We start from the raw sequence: 12,660 nt of genomic DNA, 5'->3' as shown, positions 1-12,660 counted from the left end.
TCTTTCAACCACCTTCATGCCACCTTCTCGACCTGCAGTATCATGCTTGCTTCTAGCCGTCTCCGCTTCCTACCGAACACCTGTTTGCCCTGCCATCTGCTGCTTGCCTGGTTCATGCTCATCCTTGTTGCTCTTAAGAGCCTTCTGCTGATAGCCGCTGGTCCTTTTCTCTGGTTCATTAAAATGGGTTTGAGCTCCCTGCTCAGTTTGCGGACTCATTTCCTCAGTGAAGGTAACAAAGATTGTGGCTATGATAATTGGATGAGTCAGAGTACTCTGAAAGCAAAATTGAGTTCAATGGTAAGAGGGGTGAGGGGGAATGGGAAGATTTTCAGTTTGGGTAGCAGCGTTCGCTCTCCGGACTCCATGAGCTGGTGACCTGCCTCTACCACTGTGGGTATCAGTGTATCTACCCGAGAGAGGACTATGGGAATGAATGGTGTAGGGGGAAGAAGAATCAGGGCTGGGCGTTGTAGGGGGGCGAGTGTTGCTGCCTGGACTACCTCCTCTTCGACTGCGCATGCGATGTCGAGTGTGTGCCATGACGGAATGGATTTCCGAGTTTTCAGTTGGAGAGACAGATATCTCGAGGATTGAATTGGTCGTTCAGAAGAAGAGAGGAGGAATCCTAAGCCTGATTCGGCACACAATGGGGAATTTGGGAGAAGTGGAAGCCAATGCCCAGATCGATACAGTTTAGGATCCAGCAACGCCTTCCAGTGAGGGTGCGCGAGCTCGGCTCCGCAGCTTGGGGGGGGGAGCAAGAGCAATTTAGCAGGGGGGATGAACGAATTGTGATTAACCAGGTCCATGGCCTTATTCTTGCTGCAATTTTCTCGACTGGAGCACCAGAGTAATTTTGCTTGCAGGTTGACAGGAACATGCCATAAATTGGCATGGAAGGGGACGCGGGTGGCCATGTGGCCAAGCCGCCTGCCGTCCTTCTGTCTAATCATCCTTAACTGCGTCATTAACACCCGCATCCGGGTGCGCCTCTTCACTCTGTATCAAATCATTATATTCCTGTATCTGAGAAGTTGTGGTGATTGTGTTGATCGAACCTGTATGTAGTATCCAATCACAATCCACTCCTATATTAGCCAATAGATCAGCTACTTTGTTACCTTCTCTTCTGATATGCTTGAAGGTGACTGCTCTATTGGTGTTGAGCCACTGTTCAATGAGTTCTAATCTTTCTGCCAGTCTCCAACTGCTGACCACTTTGTGTGCCGGGGTCCCCTGCAAAAGCTGATTAACCATATTAATGAGAATCTGAGAGTCACCTTCAATTACTAGGGGGAAGAAGCTATGTTGTTGTGCTAAAAGTAGCCCTTGCCATAGCCCTTCTAGCTCTGCAGAATTGTTCGTGTCCCAACCTAAAGATCCTAGGAAGATTAGAAGAGGTTTGCCATTGTGATCCCTGAATGCTCCTCCAAATCCTGCTTTTCCTGGGTTACCTTTGGAGGCACCATCAAAGTTCAGTTGAATCATATTATGGGGTGGAGGGCTCCATTTATTTGGTATGCGATGGTGTAAAGAGGATTTATTATGCTTTGCCTGGACCTGGTTTATCTGAAGATTCCAATTTGTCCATATATTCTGCTCCTAAGGAAGGGAAGGAAGATCCTCTTCAATCCAAGTTTGGAGCATTAATGTTTCCTGAAGGTTTTTGCAAAGGTTGTTCCATATGACTTCTAGAGGTGTAGACTGATCTTTGAAGATTCAGTGGTTTCTTTCTTTCCAGATAGTCCACATAAGAAGACCTGGGATGATTTTCCATAAGGAGTTTAACAGTGTGCTCTTGTAAGGCTTGTTTGCCCAACTGCGAATGGTGTTGGTAATATCCTCTTTAACTCTCCCATCTTTTTGGCATCTGAAATTTACTTTTTCCCAAAGTTTGTTCGCCAACTGACATGAGTTCATGAGATGCAGAATGGTTTCTTCCTGTTGCATGCAGTTGGGGCATATGGAGGGCCCATGGAAATTTCTTTTTCTAAGATTGTCCCAAGTAAGTATTTTGTTTTGACATAACAACCAGAGGAAAGTAGAAACTTTTGGCCATATGTTAGGTGACCATACTTTGTCCCATAGCGGGTCTTTGACTGTGTGGTCGCCAATCATAAGTTGGTAAGCCTCTTGAGTGGTGAAAGTTCCTCGTGCCTTGTATCCCCAACGTATTATATCCTTCTTGTCAGAAAAACGAATTTTCCTATTGGTAAGCTATGTCTCCAACTTATTTTGAATAGACTCTGTTCCTTGCCTGATGATGTGGGTCGCGCTTATCCATTGTCGGTATCCCTGCGTGAGAGTAGGTATCCAGTGCTAGCTAACTTTGTCCATCCGATGCTCCTCCCAATCCTGTGTTTGGTTAGGGCTGATCTGTTCACTCAACTTGGGTCTTTGCTGCCATGAGTCCTCCCAAAAATGAGCATTGTTGCCATCCCTTATTTCCCAGAAGCTGTGCTGTTGAATTATAGCCTTGTGCTGACTAGCCGCATTCCAAATTAAGGAGCCTTTTCCAACATCTGTGAGTCGAATTAACTCGTCTGTCGGTCGGTTGTTTGCATATTTGGTTGTCCATAGAATGGCCCATGGTGTATTCGGAGCCGAAATCCATTTCCACCATAAACGAGCTCCCATGACTGCATTGCTATGATGTGGATCACGCAATCCAGTGCCTCGTGAAGGTTTTGGACGACAAACCTTAGCCCACTTGATCAGTGCCCATTTTCTGTTTTGTCCCGAGGATCCCCATAAAAAATCCCTCTGGAGATTTTTGATTTTTTTGAGCACCCATTTTGGTGCTGCCAAGACTGAGAAAAGATAAAGAGGCATGGATTGTAGGACAACTTTGACTAGAACTAGACGACTTGCCATGTTGAGGGCTCTATAAGTCCAGGAGGAAAGGCGATCTTCCAATTTCTCTAGGAGCAATTGCCAGGTAGAATGCTTTAAAGCCGAGTCAGTCATGGGTGCACCCAGATATTTAGAGGGGAGAGAGGCAACCGAAAACCCAAATATGCGAGCTATGGAAGATTGAGTGATGGAAGGGGTATGAAAGAAAAAGATTTGGGATTTGGCATTATTAATGCTTGCACCAGAGGCTTCAGAGAAATCATTCAGGAGTGATTTTAACTTATGAGCTTCTTGAACCGAGGGATGACCAAACAGCATGTTATCATCCACAAATTGTTGATAGGTAAAAGCAGGGGTGTTGGGGAAGGAGAGACCTCTGAGCTGCTGGGATTGAAGAGCACTTTTGATGCTGCGTCCAAGCCCTTCCACCATTAAAACAAACAGAAAGGGGGAGAGAGGGTCTCCTTGGCGAATGCCTCTAGAGGGATGAAAGGGGGTGGAAGGTATGCCATTGACCAGAAGGGAAAAAAAAGTGGAGGTAATAAGACTCATAACCCATCTAACCCAAGGAGGGGAGAATCCAAAGGCTATCAGCATCTTTTGAATGTAAGTCCAACTTAATTTATCGAATGCTTTTCAAAGGTCGATTTTTAGTAGCATACCTGCTTTTTTGAGCTGCTTCAGAGAGTGTATGATCTCATGGGTGAGAATGATACCATCTGTGATTTGTCGTCCTTCCACATATCCCGATTACTCTGATTGGTGAGGTTGGATTAATTTGACAGTATTATAGAACTTTTTTGATGTTTTATATAGTTAAGATTGAGATTTTTTGGTAAATTTTTCAGTGACATCTGCCCGTCGCCACATCCCCAACTACTTATTTAGAGGGTAAATGTCAACCCCTGCAGCAGCAGTTTCTTTTGTATTTATTGCATATTGTCCTTGTTAAATGTTGCATTTACGGAGCCAAGTTGTTGAAACTTTACACCACATCTTTATTAGCAGTACCACTCTTCCAGACTTGGCTGCATGTTCCATTGAGTAAAAATGGGTCTCCATCGCTCTGAAACTGCAACTAGGCTCCATTGACGACTAGGGCGCCCATACCTATAGTCTATATGAGACTGGTTTATTTTAATCTTCGATGTGAATCTAGGTCAATTTTCAGTAAATCAAAAGTATTGACTAGCTAAAGAGATCTCTACAAATTGCTCTGCACTCGTAATTCCCTAAATATCGGGTAAATGTGCCAGAATTCAATGAAAGACGATAGTGTTCACTTTCCTGGCAACATGTTATAGTATTCATACATTCATCTCGTCATTTTCACAGTCTTCTTCGCGTGTTGATTTCAAATATATTGTCCCATACAGTATCATAATTAAGTAGATGTATTTTCCAATGGGCTGACCAAATTGTGATAATACATGTGCATGCTCCTTGTGGTGCTCACTCCATACCAACAAGGTTGGTACTTTGTACTCCATCTCAGTTATTTGGCACACATCTTCCATTTAAAATGCACACAACTACAAACTTTCATGAACACAAAAATCAAACGCTTTGTCAAAGCATGCGAGTATTTTGGAAGCGACTCAGTTGTACCTTCAATTGTGAGGCTGATGAATACAACTAATTCCAAAATGTGCAGAGTCAAAACACTAGAAACATGCATAGAGCAGCCTCCCCTTCACCCGAATAGTGAATCTTTCACTCTAATTATTTATCAAAGCTAGGAAATGAAGACTTTTGAATTTATGACTCTACAGCGACATCTCCAACAACTCGAGCCATGTCATTTCTTCCCTTGTTGGTTCTTTTAGAAGACGTGGATTTAACGCCCTCCCTATTTGAATCGGTGAAAGAGGGTGTCATTGCTTTGAATCACTCTCGTCCTAATTTTTGTATGCCTTTCTCATTTGATTTAACAGACTCCTGGCTTGAACCTTGTTGACTAGACCTTAACAATTCAGTCTTGATTCCATTTGCATTTGCACCATTACATGGGATCTTCTCTATCTTCTGAGTCTTAGAACGCAATGACACTTTGCTTACATTGCTCTTGGATTTAGAGGCATGTGAGTCCTGTAATTTATCTACTGCTAGCTCCATACATCCAATTTCGGCAGCTTTAACGGTGTGCACAAGAGGATCAGAATCCCTCAGTTGACCACTGTTAATATTGACTTCTGAAATCTCATCACACCCATTTAAAGGTTCAGTATTGCTCTTCCCTTTAACTGCTACCAAACCCTTCTCATCGATTCTCTCTTCATCAGACTCCCTCGGTTGACTTATATTAGTAACCTCCACTTCTACTATCTCATTATGTCCTTTTTGAGGCTTAGTGTTATCTTTTTCTTGAACTGCTTCATATTCCTGCACAATCGATCTTCCTTCATCACACTCACCTGGTTGATTATCGATGATCATGATCTTGGCAATTTGATCATCAAATTGTGAAGGTTCAACATTTACTTTTTCTTTAATGGGCTCGAGCTCCTTCGAGTTAACTTTATCTTCATTACAAACACTGGATGAAGTATTTTGAACCCTGGTTGTAGTGAGATTACCATTTTTAGAGGAACCTATAGCAGATTTAATTTTTTGCAAATCTGCAGTCTGTTGTTTTAGGTTTATTTCATCAAAGTGAGCTCTTACAAGGCTCGAGTGGATTTATTATGATCAAGGCTAAAACGAGACTCTTTACCAGTATTTCGACGTTCAATCTTAGGAGACTTTGCATGGGTAGGAGGAATTTGCATTTCATAAAACATAATTAAAAATAACATGATGTGAGAGGCCCTACATAGATAACCCCATAGATATTCACAAAACCATCAGGCATGAAAGAACATACATAAATGAGAAATTGATTATTTCAGCATTCCTTATTTCTAGCATGACATCCAACTTAAGTTAAATGTGTTCTTTGAAAAACAAATTCCAACCAAGCAAGCAACAATTCTGAAATATTTAATACTACACAAATAAAACCCTAAGCCAAGGCAATGAAGTGTATTAACTATATACCTTCTTGATTTCAACTTTGGAGGTGTCGCTTCTTGGTAAAATTCAGGCATGGGTGTGGCTTTAAATGTCAAACTTTTCATAAGCCGCATGTAATGTTCCAAAATAGGAAAAATAGTGATATGCAAGCAAATAACAATTTTCACCACATAAATTTCAAAACAATTAGAAAACGCCCATAACTATCATAAATATGGAAGCAGCTGAGCCATTCTATTATAAATTGTTGCAAGAGTACAAAATATGGGAGGAATGCACCTGGGCTTGCCTCAAAGGTAAGCGGAGCAAAGCCCAGGTGAAGAAATGACAACCCGACGCTGCAATCAACTGACCAACTGCTACACTGCGTAGTCCCCAGCAATTTTATACTGTCTGATGTGAAGATATGGCTGAAAACCCCACCTCTTGTGCTCAGAAAATTCTGCAAATTTATATAAAGGCTCCTCAAGCAAAACCTACAAAAACCTCGAAATGGTTTGGTCTGATTTTAACCTTCCACAATCGACCCCCAAAAGGCATTGCATTTTCCCAGCAATTCTGCATTATCTGCTGCAAAGATATGGCTGAAAACCCCACCTCCGATGCTTAGAAAATTCTACAAATTTATATCTAGGCGCCTCATGAAAAACCCACAAGAACCCAAAAATGGTTTGGCCTGATTTTGACCTCCCAAAATCGACTCCTAAAAGCCCTACGCTTTCCAATAGTTGTTGAAGCACGTTGTCTGTCAAACCACCAACAAAATCCTCCCCAGAAATTCCTGAAATGTAGCAATAAACTCCACCAATACTTCCCTTATTTATTCCGGATAGCAATAGCCCCAATGGCTGAAACTCTATCTCCCACGCATGCCCAGTTTCTCTCTGATGTGCTGGCCACAGAGTCTGCAAAATCACTCCTGAATTTCGCTGCCACTTCTAGCCCTCAAACCACCCAATAGCCAAAAAATATATTGAGCCTTCTTCTCCTAATTTCTCCCGGCAATATCCCTCCGGAAGAATGTTGCAATGGTCACACTAGATCCACTACTACATCCTCCAGGAATACGCATTGCTGGGGCGAACTGAGTACAATTGTTGGAAATCTCTCCACAAATCTCCTCTGGATGATAATGGATGAACCTCTTAGGGTGGCATTCGAAGTCCCCCGAAGAAAGGGTGAGTTCTCCACTTGGAAAACTCTTGATAAATAATAAGTGACCCGACTAAACAACTCGAGCAACATAATCAAATTCGATAAGCCAAGAATGTCAAATGAAGTGTGTTGCCTTCCTTTTATAACTTTCATGGAGCCTTTCTTCCCTCTCATGCATTTCAAATCATTGGCTTAGGGAGTGAGTATTTCTTATGTGGATGGTCCACACATATCATTAAGAAAATAAAATAAAATAAAATTAACTTGCCTCTAACTCTTACATCTTTTATCAAAAATCAAATAGGCCACGTCTTCACCAAAATTGGCCCCCAAAATGTAGAAATAAATCATGTTCCAAAATAATTTAGGAAAAGACAATACATCACTTGATCTCAGCTTCTTGATCTTCATGCAACAAGTTGTACGATACATAAGCAAAACAACCCTAAAAATGAATCCAGTGTATTGAGAAGCTTAAAAGTATCAAATGCATGAAAAATGAGAGAAGAATATACTTATCACAAGAAACTGTCAATCCAATAAAAAATAAAATAACTCATCAGAATAAGTGTTGCAGTTAATAACAACCTTGGAGTTGGCTTGCAATTGGTTTTTTTCCAATTCCTTTGCATGGATCTTTTCCTCTAGCTTTGAGTAAAACTGGAAACTAAATCAAACATAATATCAACATATTACTATTTATACCAACTCTAAAGTCACTCTAGAGTGATAAGTAATAATGTTTAAAATCATTGATAGTGATGAAACAATTAAATTTAAACCAAACACGATAAAATATATCGCTTTCCATTTCTTTGCTCGCTCATCACATCTAAAACTGAAGCTAACGCCAGAGGCACCATTTCTTGGTCCTTCTTTCAAAGCTTGGGTTGGAGTTGCAGTTTTAAAACTAATTAAGAACAACACACATGCAAAAGACAAAAGCAAGCTACAAACATAAGCAATTAAGCGAAAAAAGGATCGGATGGCCATACTACTCACTAAGAATTCAACATCATATTACTATGTTTACAGTCATATAATTTTACAAATGAAAGGATACGAGGAGTCAACAGAACATGTGTCTTCCTCCTCGTCATTCTTTGAATATGCATGTGTGAGAACCTTTATGCTTTGATCATGCACCTTGGGAAAAAAAAATGTTTTTACAATGTGTTTCTATCACTAAATCATTTATATATATATATATATATATTTTTCTTTTTTGGTGGTTCACCGCGGTTATTGTGTGGCCACTACGTCCACAGAAATATCTGAGCTTGATCAAGGGTATCAAGCCTGGCAGCCAATAGCTAGACCTAAACCCAAGGGCTTAAGGGAGAATTGGCACTTATTTGACCAGTTGAACTAACCCTTGAGGCTTCCACCACAAAATCATATTAAAGAGTTATTTTAATATTAAATGGCAGGCAATAATGTTTTCCAACGCCAAATAGGCACAAGTCTTGCAACGCAAAACATAGTACTACTTTCTGGGCCTTCTTCGTTCTGGCCTTCGTTCTGGCCAAAATATGCCCGGATACGTCAAACAAACAAGGATGATTTGACATACTTCAAGAGCTTAGAACGCAAAGACTTTCCCAATGTTTGGGTCAAAGGAGTGCTCACAACCAACTAACAACCATAAAATAAATGGTGAGGGTGTGTACTAATTGATATGCCAAAAACATATTAAAAAAATTTCAACTATGTATACATTAACTGCAATGTGCCCACCACATACACCATAAAAATAATCAAGTTTTAAAGTTTACACCCCCTTCATATTTCCTCAATAATTTTTAAAGGATAGATCCACCAAGTCTGCTTTGATCATTTTTATCTGTGCCTTTTTGGAAACTCAGGAAGATGTGATACTATTTGCAACGGTATGCTTATCTTTACCATCAACAATTTCATTATCAGCAGGCTGAACTCTAGTAAAATCCCTTTTGTTAGTTGCCAAAGAAAATGGTTGTGGAACAATGTAATTTGACCTTGCAAATCCATGGTTAACTGACCTACGAAGGGAATTGTTTGAAGTAGGCAACGTGATTTCACCTTTATCGGCTTCAGATACCTCTACCGCATTTTTCTTAGATTTTGAATTTGTATCTATAATATTTCTTGTTGTAGCTTTTGGGTTTCCCTTTAACAAAGTACTTGATTTCTGAGGATTTCTTAACTTCTAGTCCTGAGATTCTGCAGTTCTACCAGTTTCTGGGACAATGGAGTTAATCTTCTTTGATTTCAATCGAGTAGAAAGTGGATTAGATACTATTTTGATCCCCTGTAATATAATCAGACATTACATTATAATGACAATATTTCATCATGCTTGTTTTCATAAATTTCATTCAAATGAAATAATCACTCAAGATGAGCAAAAAACAACACATGCAATGGCGAACATACCTCAGTAGCCATTGGCTTGTTTTCTGTCTGACGAGGCTTTGATCCATCATCTCCTTCAAGAATTAAATTAACCTGCTTCTCCTGTTCAACAGACATGTCCCCAGTCTGGTTCGAACCCCCATTTGCTATTAAGGTCACTTCAACTTCTCCTTCACTTTTTCTTGGAAATTCAGATTCAATCTCCTCTGCTAGAGTTGGATGTTCTTGAAGCCCATCCATTTTTGTGCTTCCCATGTTTGTCTCTGCATCTTCCACATTGTTCTCTTTCCTAGACTCCGTTAAATCTGCAGAGCACTGAGAGGATGGATCATCAGACACAACACCATTTTCATGATGGCCATTCGTTTGCTGGAAACTCTGATTTATGTCTACATCCTACTCTGCAACTTCTCCATGAATTAAGGTATCAGAGGAAATGTCTACCACTCCATCCATCTGTGCAGCGCAAAATCCAGCACAACAATTCTATTGACCCAGTGATGCTCCTGGCAAGAAATGGATACCATAAGGCTCAATACTAGTAAGGAAAAACAACATAAAATGACCATATTAAAGGGATGTACATCTAGCTAGTCTTCACACCTAGACTCGATGTCAGAATTAAGAAAAGGATGATTGCAGATATCAATATCTTCAAAATTTTAGTAAACAATTCTGGAGTCTGGACCTCGATCAATAGCCCATAAAAACAGAGAATCATTGTCAGAATTAAGAAAAAGGATGATTGCAGATATAAATATCTTCAGAATTTGAGTAAACAATTATGGAGTCTGAACTTCAATAAATAACCCATAAGACCTTGAAATTAGATTCAACATACAAAGTAAAGGCTTAAATAATTCCCCACGCAGAGAGTTAAATGTGCAATGTGAGTGAAGCAGCAAAAAGATTAGTTTAACATCAATTTTCTCACTACATGGCTCAACTCATGCAAATCAGGCAACCAAAAGGGTAATCAAGCTGCGAAACTATCAGATGTCAAGGAAACGTCATAGTTTAAGAAACACTATTATGCTTAAATACATTTGAGCAGAAAGGTTTAGTAGGTGAGCAAAATGAAAATGAAAATTTGTCTGCAGGAGAGAAACATCAGACCTAAGCTCAAGCAGATCTTCAGATCGCATTGTTCTACAAACTTCTAACATGTTGATTTGGAGAGAGCCCAGGGTCACCAGGACCGCTATTAGCGAAATCTTAAACAGATAGACTGTGATGTTGTGATGATACAATATTTGCAAGTGGTCGAACTTACATTTGATCCCTGAGCTTCACAAGCACAAAATTGAAAAAAATACTGCCCTAGAAGTTTAAAGATGCTTTTGTAATGCCCATGAGAACAAAAAATTGGAGCTACATAATTTTGAGAGATACAACCTAAAGGGGAATAGCATCTTTCCTCTGGATTGAACCCTGGTCAACTTGGCAAAGAAATTCATTCCACCACCAATTACAAGACGATTTTACATTCTTAACTACATTCTGATTTGAAGCTTCCACTTCCCATACCAGCGATCTGGATTGAACAGGGCTAATGCATGGCAGCACTGGCGAAAAAAACAATGCAACATGACCCAACATTGCAAATAAAAAACAAACAAAATTGCAGCAACACATTGGCATTCCCAACCGCAAATACCCAAAACAAATCGCATTAATAGAGAAATTCAATGAGCTAATTAGTAGAATTTTTTCGTTTAGTAATTTGGAAACCAATTTAGAATTCATTTGGTTGGTCTCCCACTAGCCGGCTATCATATATAAATTACACCCGAGCAGGTCCAGTTATCCAAGTGTAAATTTTCTTGTGGCAGAGAGCGTTGCAACAAGCCGTGGCTATACTGCAAAACTAAAGATTGAGATTTCATGTCGGGATTGACTATATGTGATAAGTCGGGGGTCGGGGTTTCAATGCATCCCACCAAATGAGTTGATATGCTCGACTCTCCGACTAAAATGAAGTCCCGACCACACCGACTTGGTTTGGCCCGATTACCTCGACACCGACCTCGCACTTTCGGCGCACACTAGGTTGAGGTCGGGTCTCGATTAGAACTCGAACTGGGGAATTCGGGGCCAACTAACAAGATTGCATGTTTAAAGAGGTTCGATATTTTTTTGTCGATAAATGATTTACACTGTGATTTATGTCAAAGAATTTCTCATAAACTTGATATGGATCACAGAAGTTTCAATTCAACGAACAAAAATAGTTGAAACCTAGAATATTAAATAATTAATTAAATTAATTAATAGTAATTAACTTAATTTTAATTAATCGTAATTCTAATTCTAATAGTAATTAATGTTAAGTTTAAACATTTATTTTAACGTCAAGTTCAAACATTTATTTTAACATTAAGTACAAACATTTATTAATGTGTTTTATTAACATTAATAATAAATTTAAATATTAATATTGAATTTAAGATTATATTTGAGTATGAAGCCCGACAATGCTATAGTTGGAAGTTGGAAGTTGGAAGGTTAGGAACAAGAGTTTTGTCTTTACCAAATACATAGGTTTGACCTCCGACTTTCTTATATATTAATTTTTTATTTTATTTTTAATCTTGTTTTGAAAACCAAAAATCAATATGTTTTTTTGTAAATCAATATGTATGTAGATAGAAAAATGCAAGTAGTCTCACCTAGGGTGGGTTCGTTGACTAATACTAGCACCATATGACAAAGAAGCAAAAACAAAACTAAGGGAACAGTCCACAGCTTAAGAGGTCAAAATCACCAAAAGACCAATAGAACTAGAAGAACACCTGTAACCATGATCAATTGTCGGAAGTGATGGTGATGCAAGAGCATCATGGTTCCGAAAATGTGTACATTTAGTAGAATCTAGGTGGTCTTGTGTTTTCAAAAGAGTGGTTTTCCTAAGTATATAATTAATGTAATTTTAAATATTTTGAGTGATTTAGGTGAGACATTTAGAATAGGAGTTAATTAAATATTGTGACGATATTTGTAAATGTTCTCGAATGTAGGAGAACATGACTAATGATGAGTAATTAGTATGGATTGAGATATTGTAAATCTTAGCAAGTAGTTCATGATTTATGGAGGATCCTTAGGATTAGTTGAAAGTTGAGATCCTCAAGGGATAAGGAAGATATTTTAGGAACTAATTGAAGACTTAGAGGATTCTTAAGATTTAGTTGAAAAGATTGAGGATCTGAACCAGAATTGGAAACAGAATCCTTTTGTATAAAT

General features: G+C 39.2%; 1 protein-coding gene across 1 annotated transcript; it reads right to left on the bottom strand.

The window, feature by feature from the left end:
• Positions 1–8,760: 8,760 nt before the first annotated feature.
• Positions 8,761–9,707, bottom strand: LOC149266800 (uncharacterized). The gene is made up of 2 exons (XM_089397479.1): positions 9,439–9,707; positions 8,761–9,313 (listed from the first exon to the last, which is right to left on the bottom strand). The coding sequence occupies exons 1-2, from the start codon at positions 9,670–9,672 to the stop codon at positions 9,212–9,214; spliced, it is 336 nt and encodes a 111-aa protein (XP_089253605.1). The 5' UTR covers positions 9,673–9,707; the 3' UTR covers positions 8,761–9,211.
• Positions 9,708–12,660: the final 2,953 nt, after the last annotated feature.

The sequence above is a fragment of the Pinus tabuliformis genome, chromosome 6 (genome assembly GCF_031772625.1).
Source record: "Pinus tabuliformis cultivar Carrire ecotype Pingquan chromosome 6, CPIR1, whole genome shotgun sequence".
Lineage (NCBI taxonomy): Eukaryota > Viridiplantae > Streptophyta > Pinopsida > Pinales > Pinaceae > Pinus > Pinus tabuliformis.
This window is presented reverse-complemented; position numbering and strand designations above follow the sequence as displayed.

What these genes read in the sequence shown, in the direction of transcription:
- LOC149266800 (XM_089397479.1), bottom strand. Translation starts at nt 9,672, where the DNA reads ATGGGAAGCACAAAAATGGATGGGCTTCAAGAACATCCAACTCTAGCA. An exon ending in ACAAGCCAATGGCTACTGAG is followed by an intron (nt 9,314 to 9,438) that starts GTATGTTCGCCA and finishes ATTATATTACAG; the next exon opens with GGGATCAAAATAGTATCTAA.